Source organism: Hesperophylax consimilis, chromosome 12, assembly GCF_061612785.1.
Source record: "Hesperophylax consimilis isolate HC1 chromosome 12, BYU_Hcon_1.0, whole genome shotgun sequence".
NCBI classification, from domain to species: Eukaryota; Metazoa; Arthropoda; class Insecta; order Trichoptera; family Limnephilidae; genus Hesperophylax; species Hesperophylax consimilis.
Genome location: NC_142847.1, coordinates 732592 through 748688, shown reverse-complemented (window position 1 = coordinate 748688; position 16097 = coordinate 732592). Strand labels below are relative to the sequence as shown.

Genomic DNA, 16097 nt, shown 5'->3' with positions numbered 1-16097 from the left:
GTGCAGATTGAGGGATTACTGTAGTTCCCAGTTTTAACTCTCAGATTCAGGGTGAATGCTGTGCAGATGGTCTATAAAAGTAACGGAAATACATATTATAGTTTGCCACTTTTCACTGGTTTGAACAGTATATAAAATTAATGTGAATTATCAGCACTGATCGATCAGTTTAATAAACCATTACCAACAGGAGATTTTAATTTTTCATGTAGAATATTACACACCAGTGGATTAAATTAATAAATACAATACTCTCTCACTAATCCGTCACTCCAAAAACTGGGCAATTATCAAATTAGTGAAAGCGGCGGATTATAGTGCACACATACTAAATATGCTAAAATGAAAACAGGTATTTCATAAAATGTCAAAGTTTAACTCTATCAGGCTAATTTGTTCATTTGGTCTCGTTTGGAAATCATAATACATATCTCCCTTACTGTCGTAGTGAGAAATATGATCTAAACGGTGTTAGAAAGAGGCAACCTAGAGCTTGAGCTTTGCATTCAAATCTACTACACACTACTACAGAAGAATACAAATTTACACCTCTACAAAACCAAAGGATCCACCTCAATCTATAGAATATGCCATAGGTGTCATGTTTGAGCTAGCGAGAAATCTTCATTTTGTAAAGTTGAAAAACTTGTCAGAAGGAAATAAACAGAAGCTGATGCAACAGTTGCTAGAATGCACCGAGACAGAGGACTAGAGGAGCCGATATTTCCTAAAACAACAATAATTAACCGTGGTGACAGGTAAAATGGTCAGCGAGAGCAATCAAGACGGTGGTATACTGACTGAATGTGTAAGAGTGAGAGATGACCCAAACCGTCAGTATTCAATGTTTGGCGCTCCAGTCTGAACTACTGAATTTGAGACACAAATAATAGTAAAAATAACGGTGGATTATAGTTATTGTCGATTAATCGAGCAGCGTATTACTGAGAGAGTACTGTTTTATGAATGAAGGTTGGAATATTAATGTTGTAATGAGAAAGGTTACCATGTTACAATGTTACAATGCAAATATTATTTCGTTGGATATGCATTATTGTGTTAACTAATTTATTGTGCACTACATGAAAGGATGAATACAAACATATTATTGATGTTATATATATGTATGTTAAAATGACTAATGCATGTTCATTAATAAAATACATGCATAAAGATTGGGTAAAACAAAGTTACATTGTATTACATTATCATTGCACTAAGGTGAATTTAAGAGAATGAAATCTGTGTATCTGAAAGGAAACTACATATTCATGAATTATGTGTATCTGAAATGAAACTACATATTCATGAAATATGTGTATCTGAAAGGAAACTACATATTCATGAATTATGTGTATCTGAAATGAAACTACATATTCATGAAATATGTGTATCTGAAAGGAAACTACATATTCATGAATTATGTGTATCTGAAATGAAACTACATATTCATGAAATATGTGTATCTGAAAGGAAACTACATATTCATGAATTATTTGTATCTGAAATGAAACTACATATTCATGAAATATGTGTATCTGAAAGGAAACTATATATTCATGAATTATGTGTATCTGAAATGAAACTACATATTCATGAATTATTTGTATTTAAAATGAAACTACATATTCACGAAATATGTGTATCTGAAAGCAAACTATATATTCATGAATTATGTGTATCTGAAATGAAACTACATATTCATGAATTATTTGTATTCTAAATGAAACTACATATTCATGAATTATGTGTATCTGAAATGAAACTACATATTCATGAATTATTTGTATTCTAAATGAAACTACATATTCATGAAATATGTGTATCCGAAAGGAAACTATATATTCATGAATTATGTGTATCTGAAATGAAACTACATATTCATGAATTATTTGTATTCTAAATGAAACTACATATTCATGAATTATGTGTATCTGAAATGAAACTACATATTCATGAATTATTTGTATTCTAAATGAAACTACGTATTCATGAAATATGTGTATCCGAAAGGAAACTATATAAACATGAATTTAATTTAACACATTGCACTAAATTTAAATATTTTTTTCGTTGATTACTATTTTCTTGGTTGACACTTTAAAATGTGAGAAAAACTTGAATACGTTGCATAAACGCACACAAAACGTTGCATAAAACACAGAAAATAGTAACCAATTATAACAACCTAGAATATAAAACATTATTATTAATTTTTATATTCTAAACATATTTTATTATTGTACATGTAAAATTTAGTCTGTGAAAGATCTAATGAAGACCTTCAAAACATTTAGTCTATGAAAGATCTGATGAAGACCTTCAAAACATTTTGTCTATGAAAGATCTGATGAAGACCTTCAAAACATTTAGTCTATGAAAGATCTGATGAAGACCTTCAAAACATTTTGTCTATGAAAGATCTGATGAAGACCTTCAAAACATTTTGTCTATGAAAGATCTGATGAAGACCTTCAAAACATTTTGTCTATGAAAGATCTGATGAAGACCTTCAAAACATTTTGTCTATGAAAGATCTGATGAAGACCTTCAAAACATTTTGTCTATGAAAGTCCTGATAAAAACATTTTGAACATTTCATATCATAATAAATGTGCACGATTCGAAGCAAACACAGTCACAGTGTTGTGACAGTATAGGTGTGATGGGCCTTACAAAACGACTACAGCTTTGGAGGAAGATTAATAAACTAGTTTTTTCTCCATTTCTGCATTATCAAAAATAATATTTTACTAGTCGGAAAAAAGAACAAGTTTTCTGTCTAATAATGGATTCCAGTCATCAATGGAAACAAAATATGAATTTCATTGGAAGGTAAGAAGATAATACTAATAAATCTAAACAAAACATGAAACAGAACAAGACACAGAAAAATAAAAAATTTAACAGTCGCAACTGGGAATCGAACCCAGGATCTCTGTCTTACTGGTACAACGTCTTTAACCACTCGACCATTGGGATCTGATTATTATAAGTCATTTTTATCAATCTCATATTTCAAATTCAGAATTAACAATATTATCTTGCAACTAATTTTTCCCATATTTTTGGCAGATATCTTTTTGAATGATTAAAAATTTCTAAAGAATTGGTTTGTAACCTAGATAGTGTCCCAGATAAACATTTCCGATTTTTATTTATAAGGTATATTACATTGATATGTATAACCTTCGAAGGTTATGAAAGAAAAGTTGTTCAAATAAAAAATAGAAAATCCCTTTTATATATTGATTTGACAGATTATAGAAGATGGTGTGCAAATTGGCTGGCCCATACAGTTAAAAAGATGGCAATAGACAAATTTCAACCCATATATACAAAAAGGAATGAATATTAGGCATGCAATGAATGATGTGAGGAGTACACTAGATGAAGAACCGTAGAGATAGTTGGTAAGGTTGCTACAAGTTTACCGGGTGGTCTGAGCGGATAAGCTCTGCAGCGAGAGGGTATTATAACCAGAGGGCGGATACAGAACATTGTCCGATATCGATGAGGACGAATAGGTGGTCTCGTTGCTTTTGCTGTGCTGCAGACTATACTTTGTGTATCTTCAAACAGAACAAATACACACCACTGATACCGGCATCACAATATTTAGGAAATCGACACTTCAAATTTCCACCACAATTTTTTTTATATTTCTATCTTTCTTTTTCTAATGGCTTCACAAGTAAATTAATGTTCAGGATACATCACATCCGTTGGCGATATCTTTCCCATAAAAACGCTGTTCTCTCTTTTCAAACATTAGAATAAATTAGCGCAGACCTGTAAAAAATCACAGGATAGTCTGAATTCTTGACAGATCAGTACCAATTTTGAAAATGACAACTAAAATAATTTTCTGTTCAAAGTATCATACTATAGGTAGGTACTTTATCGCTTGTCTAAAATCTTCACCAGTCAGTTCCAATTTAAAAAATTCCACTTAAATTCAAAGCAAATTTGAGTTGTTTAAACCAGATTACACGCAGGACTAACGAACGGCACAGACAACTGAAAGTAGTATGTTTGATTTTATATAACACAATGTTTTTTATGTATCATCAAATCGGCAATCAGCGCTATATTGAATTTTTTATGATTGCCACTTCAAAAAATTTCCAGGTGACTACCGATTCTCGACCCGTCAGCATTTGATCATCATCATCATTTTAAGTTTGGTTTTATGATCAGCCTTTGAGCATGGCCATCAAATAGACAATCAGAGCCATTTTTTATTTTTATAACTTCAAAAAAGGTTTCTGGTTACTGCCGACTCCCGGCTCGTCAGCATTTAATCAAATTTTAAATGGAATTGTTTACAGATAATAATACAACCTTTTGTTTGTACGAAGAAGATACTTTATGTTTATGTTTAAATCAAATAAAAGTCCGATACTTAAATTGTTCCCTTTTGAAAAAGAGCTCTTTCTTTTGATGATACTCGTCTATTTTAAATTTAAGTTAAGTATTGTACTGCCCTGAAGAAGCTATATTATTGTTTTATTTTAAAATAATATAATGTTTGAATAAAGAAAGCTGTGTTTGTTGGGAAGATGGTATCTGTATCTGAATTCAGTTGATGAAATGTTTAATAGAATAGAATGATGGTTAATACTAAAAAACTAACATTTTACAAACACAACCATTCTCAGTAATGATGTTGTAAAGTTGTTTGAAATCACTAATATTATCAACTATTTGAATGCTTGTTAGGAAGCCTAAATGATTCTGAAGCTGAATGCATTAAAACCCTATTCTTCTAATAACTAAAATAATAAAGAAACATATTAAGCAATAATTTCTTGAAATAGAACCGTCTCTTGTCAATTTTTGACATGATATTGTTTTGTACATTTAAGAGAATGGCACCATGTTAAAAGATAGCAATTCATCTGCCAAGAACACTGCAAGTTTGTAAAGGATGATATTTACCTTTTGATGTCGGCGCCCACAGTTTGAAGTAACCCTTCGCTGGATCCTCGATCAGACTCAGAACCTGCGGTGAGGGTACCTGATGTAACGGTACCTCCGGTTCCATAGGGACTCTGTAATGAGTCAGCGTGGGCCTTGCATAGATAGAGACATCTGAAAATAATCAACACTGTGAGTACCCTCACAAATAAAATATCAATGTCTGTAACAAGAAGTCCATCACATTGACGGTGCTAGAGAACACTTCCGGTGCTAGAGAATCCCTCGAGCTGCGGTGATATGTTCTCAGTTATCAGTAAAGAGAGAAATATTTTGTCCTCAAATCCAAAATTAAGTTTTGTATGAAAAGGGCAGGGCAGCCGTTCCCCTTAAGAGCTTGTTATAGAACCCGCGAAATTTCCCAACTGTCAAAACTCTTTCGTCGCTAGTTGTTCATTCATAAACTTATTAATCCTAATATTAAACATACATTATAACCGCGTATTGCCGTACTCTGCGATTCAACATCCCGATTCGGAAATATTTAAGTAAAAAAAAGTACTAGTAAAAAAATGTGGTTTTTTTTTTGGATCTACGATTTTGGTAGAGTATTTAGTATGATTTTTTTTTTACATATGTTTAATCACTTACTTGCCATTTTTAAATCACATCAGATTTAAACAGCTAGTTCCGATATCGCTAAGTTCATTTCATGATGTTAGTATTATTATTTGGCCTACGATTTAATTTCGGGGAGATTTGCGGTCAGCGCAGCGCGGTGGGGAAAGTGTTCGGAAATTCGTGGTTCAAGCGGGAAACTGGTGAATCAAACTCACATTTGGAATTTTGTGGTATAAGTTCTTATTTACGAGTAATTCGAGTCAGTAGTTGGAATTCTCGTTTTTTGATTAAATTCAAAATATTCGGTCGTAACGGGATTACTTTCAGTTGCGTATTGTCTTTTATACTCTAGAGTTGTAAGAATGGATTGTTTCACAGAATTTGATCAATTTTGTTTTTGACAAATTTCAAAGTTCATTTTCAAGTTGTGTGGAGGTTCTATTGAAGTTCGGTTATTATAGCATTATTAGCCAGTTGATTCGCAAATCTGAAATAATAACAGAAGTTGAATAGAATCTTCACAGAAATTGATAATGAACTTTTAAATTTGATAAATTGTTCAAATTCTCTGAAACAACCTGACCTAAATTATATATTATTTTTAAACTAGTTCATGGTATAGTTCGTGCAGTTTTTATGTTTGACCAATTTGGGAAGGGGGTATAAGTACCGCCGCCCCAGGAACCATTTATTGGATAATCAACACCCTGCCATAGGTCACCCCTAGTGGTTAACTAGGTTTAATGACTTAGCAGGGGTGCCCGGGTTCATGGGGGTTGTTGGTGTTATCAGTATAATGTTATCTATGGCCATTTCCTAATATATTGTCTGTGCTACACAAACCCTAGCTGTCACCACTTGTCAACAGATCGCCAGCTGGGCTGGTTTAATAAATAACATATCAAATACAAACGTGTTATAATATTCGTTCACCACAATACAACATGGTGTCAGGTGTGTCTTAATAAATATATTGTGAGTGAAGTCAAGTCAAGTCACATCAAGAGTCAATAATTTGTATCCAAAACAAATTGTCAAAAGAAATAAAATGTCGAGTCATATTGTGCCTATGGTGATTGTTCCAAATATGGCGGGTGAGTGGAAGAAATTTAAGCAATCATTCCTTATTTATATGATGGCTAATAATTTTAATGAAGAAAAGGAAATTCAAAAAGTGGCCAGGCTTCTACACACGATTGGCCCGAAAGGGGTAGAAATTTTTAACTCATTTGGCCTCACAATTGAGAAAAACGCTCGACGGTATTTTACTCCTTTACGATAAACACTTCATACCCACAATAAATGTGACAGTGGAACGATTTAAATTCTTCACGAGGAAGCAAGGCGATAGTGAAACAGTCGAAGATTTTATTGCTTCGCTACAAAATCTAAGTCAAACTTGTGATTTCGGCAATTTACAAACATCCTTAATAAAGGACATATTCATATGTAACCTAAATCGAAATCTTTACTACTTGAAAGAAAGACTTTTACAAGAAACGTCGTTAAACTTGGAAAAAGCGATTAATTTGTCAAGAGCGATTGTTGTATCGAGGGAAAACACAAGAAGTCTTGAGGGGAATATTATACAACAAGTTCTACGAAGCCCTTCTTCATCTTCACTATCAGCCAGAAGCCATTCCAGAAGTCAATCCGGAAGTCCGAGCAATCATTCCAGAAGTCCATCGGGAAGTCCGAGCAGTCTATCCAGAGGTCAATCCGGAAGTCAGGGCGGAGTCTGTACCAAATGTGGACAAATTCACCGCACAAACTGCCCGGCATCATTAGCTAAATGCTTTAATTGTCTCAAGATTGGGCATTATTCGAAATTTTGTTTTAATAGGAAATTGAAAGGTAGGAAAATTAATGTTAATATGTACATTGTCACAAAGTAAAATACCCAACCACGACTATACAATTGATACATTAAATTGTAACAATATTAATTCAACATTGAATTCATGGCACATTAATTTAAGAAATAGTCCAAAAAATAATTTTCCATCCCCTGCAAGCCTCTTAATGTCACGTCAACTTAGATGTAATTTACCCGTAACATCCAGTCAACTTAGACCAAAAGTCGTGCGATTTAAAGAATATGAAGATAAATTTAAGGGTCGTCAAAACAAAATGAAAAAATATTTTGACAAAAAGGTTCGGAACTTGTCTGAGTTGAAGATAGGCGATAAAGTAGTTTTTAAAAAAGATGTGTCAAGTTCATGGTCACCAGCTACTGTAGTAGAAATTGTTAAAGGATGCCCAAGGTCATATATTGTTGAAACTCCCGATGGTTCAAGATATTGCAGGAATAGGAAACACTTAAATTTAGACAGATCACGTCAGGAATCATCATCACCGCTGAATGGAAATAGTTCATCGGAGAAAGGTGTACGTTTTGACAATGATTTTCATTCCATCCCGTTCTATCCAGGTCCTACAACTTCTGATGAGCTGACAAACAATGAGGCAAGCATTCGAACTCGTTCGGGCAGAATTGTTAATAAACCTGATAGATATAATCCATCTGATTATAATTAAATTTGGTAATTGTATTTCACTTACAGTTTATTACTATGTCATGAATTATGTTTATTTGAAAAGAAAAATTTATATTTGTAATGTTCATCTTGTCTTGACTTGTTTTTCTTTATTAGGAAAAGAGGGATGTTGGTGTTATCAGTATAATGTTATCTATGGCCATTTCCTAATATATTGTCTGTGCTACACAAACCCTAGCTGTCACCACTTGTCAACAGATCGCCAGCTGGGCTGGTTTAATAAATAACATATCAAATACAAACGTGTTATAATATTCGTTCACCACAATACAACAGGGGTGAGGGATTGTCTAGGTCTTGGTGGCGGATGTGTAAAAAACCCTCCACACAGCATCCCCAAAGATGACATGGGCCCTGAATTAAATTATTTTCCTCATGGCCTCCTGTGTAGAGTTAAAGGAAAAAATGCAATCTATTACTAATTCTAGTACGCATATTATGGCAGACATCCATTTCAAGATGCTTAACACACTTCGGGCACGGCGATTAGCTTGCACAGACAATGGATATTTTTCAAACGGCTGCTTGTACAAACCTCGGGTTAACACAACTTTTCACAGTAAGCTAGTGTGACAAATCAAATTTCGTCACAAATAAATTTGAGATATAAACTGAGAGTGTCCCGCAGTGTGCGCCCAAAGACAAGTGTTGACAGACGGGGGGTTTAAAGAAGTAAGTGAGAAGTGCGGGGTAGGGCGACGCGGGGTAGGGTGACAGGTCCTACGAGAGGAACTAGACAGTCAATAGGAGGACAGGAGAGAGACGAGCTAGTTAGAAAGAGGTTCCTAAGAAACAAAGAAAGTGAGTTGTACAAAGTGGACAGTCGATATCGCCGCTTAAACTAAAACGTGAAGTGGACAATACTAAAACAGGATAATAAACGAACGTATTGTAAAGTGCTGTTGCGATTTAAAGTGTCAAATAAACATTGCGAAAATAACAGTTCAACGGATAATGCTGCAAAGTGCCGATGTATCTTGTGAACATTAAATAGTGATAAACCAAAATAATAAACACCGCGCGCCACCCACCGCCAACCGCCACAGCCCCATTGCTGCATTCGGACGACACCGCGCCTGGAAACGCCTCCGCGGAACGCAGAAGATTTCACGAAGTTAGTTGTATCCGAACCATATGACAATTAGTTAAAATTTAGAAGTAAGTAGACATAAGCATAATTTAGATTTAGTATTAAAACTTGACAAACCCAATTAAAATCGAAACTCATAATTATTAGATTTTCTTAATTAAATTCACCTCCCTAGTCCCCACCCAAGCAACCCGAATTGGTGAGAAGGCAGAGTATACGGCTGAAGAGGTAAGTATAAAACAGCAATATATTTAAGTATGATTCAGAGCTAGATGCCGGAGGAGATGTTAACACGACATGGCACAGTAAGCTAGGTTAGGTTACCTGTCACACAGTCCTTGTCGCAGAGCATTCTGTGCACAGCCCGAGGTGGTCACGGTGATGATCTTGTGTCCTAGCAGCCACATCATGGTCTGGCCTCCTGACAATAGAAACTCTGCTGTGTGTAATCTAGAAATATTTTAAAATATATATATTATTGATAATGACGAATCATTAATTCAAATAAATATTTTTTTAAATTCAAAAATACTAATGAACTGTAACCCACCTTTTGGGTGCCGATATACTTGGGGAATATGTGTAGCGTGCCATCAGGTCAATGCAGGTCTCGGTCAGCTCAATGTGGAAGGTGTTGGAGGCCTCGTGGGGTGTGTGCATCTCTCCAAGGGCTGCTCTTGTAGGTAACTCTCGACGACGAGAACCCTTTATTTAAATAAAACATTGGTTATAAAATAGCTCACCACAACTTGAGGCAAAAACCTATAATTTTTTTTGTCTATTGTTCTTTTTTCAAAAGAGATTAGCTAAAAGGTTCCTACCTACTTGGTCAAGTATTTCAAATCATAATTGAAAATGTCCATTCATATAGACATAACCTTGTTGTCATGAGAGAAAATTTTGCATTTCAAACATTTTTATTTTTAAAATAATATTTTAAGCTAGTGATTGGGGTAGGCTCCGAATGAGAATTATATTCTCTATGGTTATGCTTTCTTTTTTTATTTTTAGTTTCTTCTATTCTCCTCGTCATTAGAATTATTACATGCCAAAAATGTGTCTATGGTTAAATGAGCATATCTATGGTTGAATAGTGGACCAATTTGTTTCATACAAAAAGCATGGAGTTATCGATCTAGTGAGTGGTTTATTTATGCTGCCTACCGTTGTATCACCTATGATTGTATCTTCATACTCCGAGCTGTTTGAATTTATTTTAAATGCTTTAACCTGTTGTATGCTCGGAAATTCCAAGCTTTTTTGAAAAAAACCGCGCGCAAATTACTCTCCTGCCTTTTGGTCAAACATCCGTTTAAAAACAAAGAAATTGTTTATTTTGCGATTGTTTTCTGTTTATCAGATAATGTATCTTATTATTCATATATATTACATGATAATATTGTTACAAGTTTTCCCAGAATAGCTAACTTTAACAAAAAAAATGTGTAAAAATTTTCCCATTCGGCAAACAAATGTAAAAAAAATATATTCATAAGAAAATTAACTGATTTTTTTATTTCTACACAAACCTGAATAGACACCCCTCGTGAAAAAAAATAATCCAAAGGTTTTTTCGAAGAAGTAATGCCATTGACACTTCTTTGAAAATGTAAAATATTTTCATTTATTCAAAAAAAAAATCAAACGTCAAGTGTCCACTTAAAATTTTTTTGTGTCGTATTTTATAAGTATATGATAACAATTCTTCCAGATTTCGGTAGTTTATACAACTGTTGTTACTAATAATATTATTTTGTACAAGAAACCTGTAAATAAATAATGCTAATAATAAAACTATTCATTAGGACGTAAAAATTTTGACATTTCTTACGAAGTAAATTTTCATCACTTTTCTTGGGTGAAATATTATAAAAATTACATCAAAATAATGTAGATAAAACTATCTTTCTGATGATACCTCAAATCTATTATGTCCACAATCAATTTATATCAAAAATAATGAAAGAAGTAAGAGTTTACCTTAGAAGAATTCGCGATCTTTTTGCATTGCTCTGAATTCAATGGCGGCCAGCCCATGTATACAGATGTGTTTGAAAGAACAGGGTGACAAAAAAATCATGACTCGGGGAATAAAAATAAAATTTTCTAATATTTTTTTTATTAATATTTATTTATTTATTTAAATGCGTTTTTTAAATTCAGATACTGTGTGGTTCAAAAATAAATAAGAAAAAAATTTCATCATATTTATTTCAGTTTTAGAACAGGTACATGAAACACGTTTTTTTAATCTTTGGTCGAGAGACTGCGAAAAAAATCATTTTTCACATACATAAATTTATTATTATAATATTCAAATTTTTAGACACTGTTTCTGTCCTCCTCAAAAGTGGAAGATACAATGAATGGAAACGAAAATTCAAACAATGCAAAGATGCACAATGCACTTGTTTCAGTAAACATTTTTATTCAAATAATGCACAAATACACCCATTCAATAAATAATTAAAACCATAAATAACAACAACCAGTACCAAATTACAATCACAGATAACAAAATCCAAGTAACAAATGATAACACACATTCAACAAATAACCAAAACCATAAACAACAACACATAAGAAGACGTCATATGGAGATGTAGCGACTGTCGGAGGGAACACGTCGGGTGATGGGCCAGGCTGTAGGACGGCATAATGCTCACGCTGACCCGTGAAGGTGGAGAAATCCTCGGACCAGGTGAAGGTCTGCTCCTCTGGATTCTCCTCCTCCCCCTCCTCCAAAGGCTCCAACTCATCCTCCATCCATAACATCCATTTCCACCATTGACGGAAGTTCTACATCACCGGCGAGGGATTCATCCTCGCTATCAGTGAATCCGTAGAACTCCGCAACGACGTGGTCGGTTTCCTATAGACAGAAAGAAAAGAAAAAAAATCAATACGCGTATAAATATTTTATACCTAAACAAAAAAAAAGTTTGTTAGTACTTTTTTGCACACCCTATATAACTGATCTAATTTTGTGATATTTATTACCATTTTTATAAATAAAAAATAATATTTCTAATAAATATTATTAGAAATAAATATTTCTAATAAATCATGTATTTTGTAAGAACCCTGTAGCTCCCATACAAAATTTGAATTTGTAAAAATCGTTCATATTTGCGCGCGCAGATCGAAGTGCGTTTTACGCAGGCGCGGATATGATTTCAAGATGGCCTCTCACACATACATATAAACAGTTCACGTGTATTTGTGCAGGTTTCCGATGTCTCGTATTTATTTAATTAAAAAATATTAACTAAATATTGACGAAACTAGGGCTTTTATACACAATCTCAATAGTTTTCTTTACATAATAATGTACAATCCTTATAAGATTAGGCAATATTTACGTGAATATTGATGGAGAAACGTCAAAAAATTTCTCGGACACTTTTTTAGCGCGGAGGACATTAGAATATTATTTTTTGTAAAATATTAACTAAATATGGACAAATCAAAGGCTGTGATATATGTTCTCAATTGATTTATCTGCAAAATGAGATACGAAACAAAGCAAATCACACAATATATGATGGAACATAGCTAGAAATAAAACGAACATTTTTATCACGAAGACATGGCGTATACTTTGACGTAATATTTTGTCGGTTATTTTGAGTTTTCGTATTTTAAATTTACCGAAACACATGCCGTGAACAATAAACTATGTATAAAAAAAACATTACTTACGTTTTATTGATAAATTACTTCGTTTTGGCACTTTAAAATAGAACCGCGATGTTTCACTTTGACCTGCTTTGACCGTTATTTTTGGTTGAGTTGGCATCCCACAGAAAAATTTAAAATTAGATGTGGAAGAAGCTTCAAGTGTTTCTGAAATATGATGCGTAAAGAACGAGAATAGCTCAAGCGATTAAGACCTTGTTCTCCATACAAATTCTTTGTACATTAGGGTTAAAATCGCATATAATTTTTTTTTTTTTTTTTTTTAAATTTGTATGGGCCGCGCATATGCGGGCCCGGCATACGAGGTGTTAAATAACATGGGCTTGGCGGCGATTGGGAAAAGCAATAGAAAATGAAAAGCCCAAAGAAAAAAACAAAACACATCTTGATAAGAGAACCAATTAAATTTTTTGTCTGTTACATTTTCAAAAAAGGTTGGGTTAAAAGTAAGTACATACTCGGTTAGATTATTTAAATTGGATTTTAAATTTAATGGAAAACATAACCTATAAAAATGGGAATACTTACTTGTTCTGTTAAACTTGAGCTTCGCTTTCTGCTTGAAGAGTCCTGGTTCAAATCCATAATGTCTTGTTTCAGCTTACCTTCTTCAAAAGGCTTCAAAATATTATTATGCAGACCCTGAAAAACAAAAAATTAAGTTTTTCCTCCTTCATATAATCCAGGCCTCTTCAAGACTCGCATTAATAAATCTCTTCTTACAGCCCCTACCTTAACCCGCCTCAAAACGCTGCCCAACCGGGTGGCGACATAGTTCCCCTGTCTTTACACTGTACAGACGGGGGCGCTCTTGTGAGGTGTCACATAAAAAAATAAAATTAAAAATATAATAAGTTTTTAATGTCTGTGTGTGCAGTTTGAATTTTTCTGTACAAATCGAAAATGATTTACATAAATAAAAACTCTTTCACACAGGCCGCACATTCTCCAATCGCTTTCATGGTAATTTTATATTTTTAACCATTTCCCTTCATTTTTGTTCATTAAAGCACATAGTTTCTCTTTGGTTTATTTGTTTTCGATAAATTTTATAGTGGAAAAATAATTACAACTTTATATTCATCTATGGAAATTGACAGAACTGGAGTTTTTGAGGTTAGGGTTATTTGTTGCAACACAGCTGATCAAAGTTTCAATGTTGTCGGATCTAGAATGATAGACAGGAAAAATAATCAATCTTTATTCCACAGGAATATAACTCACGTGCTTGATAAACTTGACAAAATCTCTTCGGAATGGCAGACGGCACTTGAGGAACCAGGCGGCGATGACGTGATGCGCCAGTGACACAATGTAGTGGTTGTACTTGAAGGGGTTGGTGTACGGCAAGAGGATGGCAAACACTGACATGTACTGGTCTCCCACAAAGGAGGCAAACACTTTCGGCAGTCGGGTAAGCGCTGAAAAAAAAATTAAAATAATTATCAAATAAGGTACTGGAAGGAATGGGAAGAAGGCTCAGATACTTGGTAAGACGTGTCGTGGAACCAGGAGAGGATGCCGTACTACACCCAATGACAACGGGACTTTCAATAAGTTTCAATAAGTTTCAATAAGAAATATCAAAATTCTGCTTTGAGAGTGATTTTTAGAAATCTCATATTGACAGTGACCTTCTTCCCGTTTTGAAGGTCAAGGGTGCGCAATTTCATCAATCTCAGAATAAAATTGTAGATTTGTTTAAAAAACAAACCAACACCAGGACACTATTCTTTATGTGTCTGGAAAGTTGTAGTACAAGTGGAAAACTGACATGTTGGCTGGAGGATGAAAAAATAGACATTGAAAATGGCATGAAGAAAAACAGAATAAATCCTTTCTTTTACTATTGCTCTTTACCATTCGAGAGTAGCGATCACTCATATTGGTGAGTCCTTCACAATATTTAGAGTCATGATGCCTAAAATTGTTTAATGTTATTTTGGAAACTGCCTTTATGATCTATAGAATAGATTGAGAAAGAGGGCAGAGAAGGAAAAACAAGAAATGGAGAGAGAAGAAAAGGATCTTCTCATCTGTTCAAAAAAAGAAGAGGTATGAATCTACTTCGTATGTTTTCCTTCGGACAATATATAATAATAAAATATAATAATGTTCTATGTGTTCTGCATCAGTTCCCCAAGAAAACCCAAAAAAATATTTTTAACTAAAATGGCAAACAATGGATTATACTTTCGAGCCGGCTCTGTGCTTTAACGCATTTTAAAACACATTAAACAGCTGATATTTACACGAAAACGAAAATTCAAATCAAAAAAGTTATTCCACAAACCAACTTCAAATTTGATATAGATTCACTAGTTTCCCGACACTACGAGTTTCCAAACACCGTGTATATCACAGACATAGGAATTAATAGACGAGAAGATAATGGCGAGGGGTAAAATCAACTGTTGAAGAACGAAGGGGGTGAAGCTGACTGTGATTCGTCAATAAATCAATCTGACAGTAAATAGGCATCTCGCATTATAATATCACCATTTACTTCTTAAAAGTAAAATCTGCTTTTGAATGAATAGACATTTTTACATGGGAGCGCAAATTACTCGCCACGTTATGAACAAATTTGCGAAGTCCAAATTCGGTTCTATTTTCAGAGTCGAATATTTCGTTTAAGTATTTAGTTAAGACACTTTTATAAATGTTCATAATTTACTTCCCAGCAACCAACCAGCTTTGTGTTTCGCGTCCAGACGTTTCTCGATGTGATAGTAACAACTGATTCATATTATATGATGTGAATATGCTTAAAATAAAGTTAAATAATGCTTATATATGGAATGTAATACGACAATTGGGTTTATTCTCTTTTTCACATCTATTTTTACAAGTTTTCATAGCACAAGTCAACATTTTGCCGTGTTATTTCGTAAAATGAACCGATGATGCCTCGACCATAGTTCGCACAAGAATGATGACGTCACGTTTTCAAATTTCACTTGAGGCCATACGCGAGCACAGCCGGCTCCAATGGAACCGGTATGGGGAGTGGGGATAATACGCTTTTAATCACTTAGGGCAGGTCTACTAATATTCATATGTCTATGGTGTATATAATATATAGATAATGATCATAAAGAAGGTAGGTACTTAAATGTTTCCCTTTTATAAATGTTTGCTGTAACGTCTCGGAAGAGGGAGAGGTGAAATGAAGCTATCAGCTGCATGCCATTGTCAAATTCTTGACC

The 16097-nt window shown here is 33.8% G+C and overlaps 1 protein-coding gene across 4 annotated transcripts in view; it reads right to left on the bottom strand.

Annotated features, from left to right (window-relative positions):
- gig (TSC complex subunit tuberin) overlaps positions 1–16097 on the bottom strand; it is a 75861-nt gene that overhangs the window by 21635 nt on the left and 38129 nt on the right. For 3 of the 4 annotated variants that reach the window (XM_089638006.1, XM_089638009.1, XM_089638007.1), the window contains exons 16-21: positions 14113–14309; positions 13417–13530; positions 9740–9894; positions 9514–9639; positions 4942–5094; positions 3435–3572 (exon numbers count right to left, since the gene is read on the bottom strand). In XM_089638006.1, coding sequence (XP_089494132.1) covers positions 3435–3572; positions 4942–5094; positions 9514–9639; positions 9740–9894; positions 13417–13530; positions 14113–14309 — 883 coding nt within the window. The remainder of the gene's footprint in view (positions 1–3434; positions 3573–4941; positions 5095–9513; positions 9640–9739; positions 9895–13416; positions 13531–14112; positions 14310–16097) is intronic. The other variant, XM_089638008.1, reaches the window with a different exon arrangement.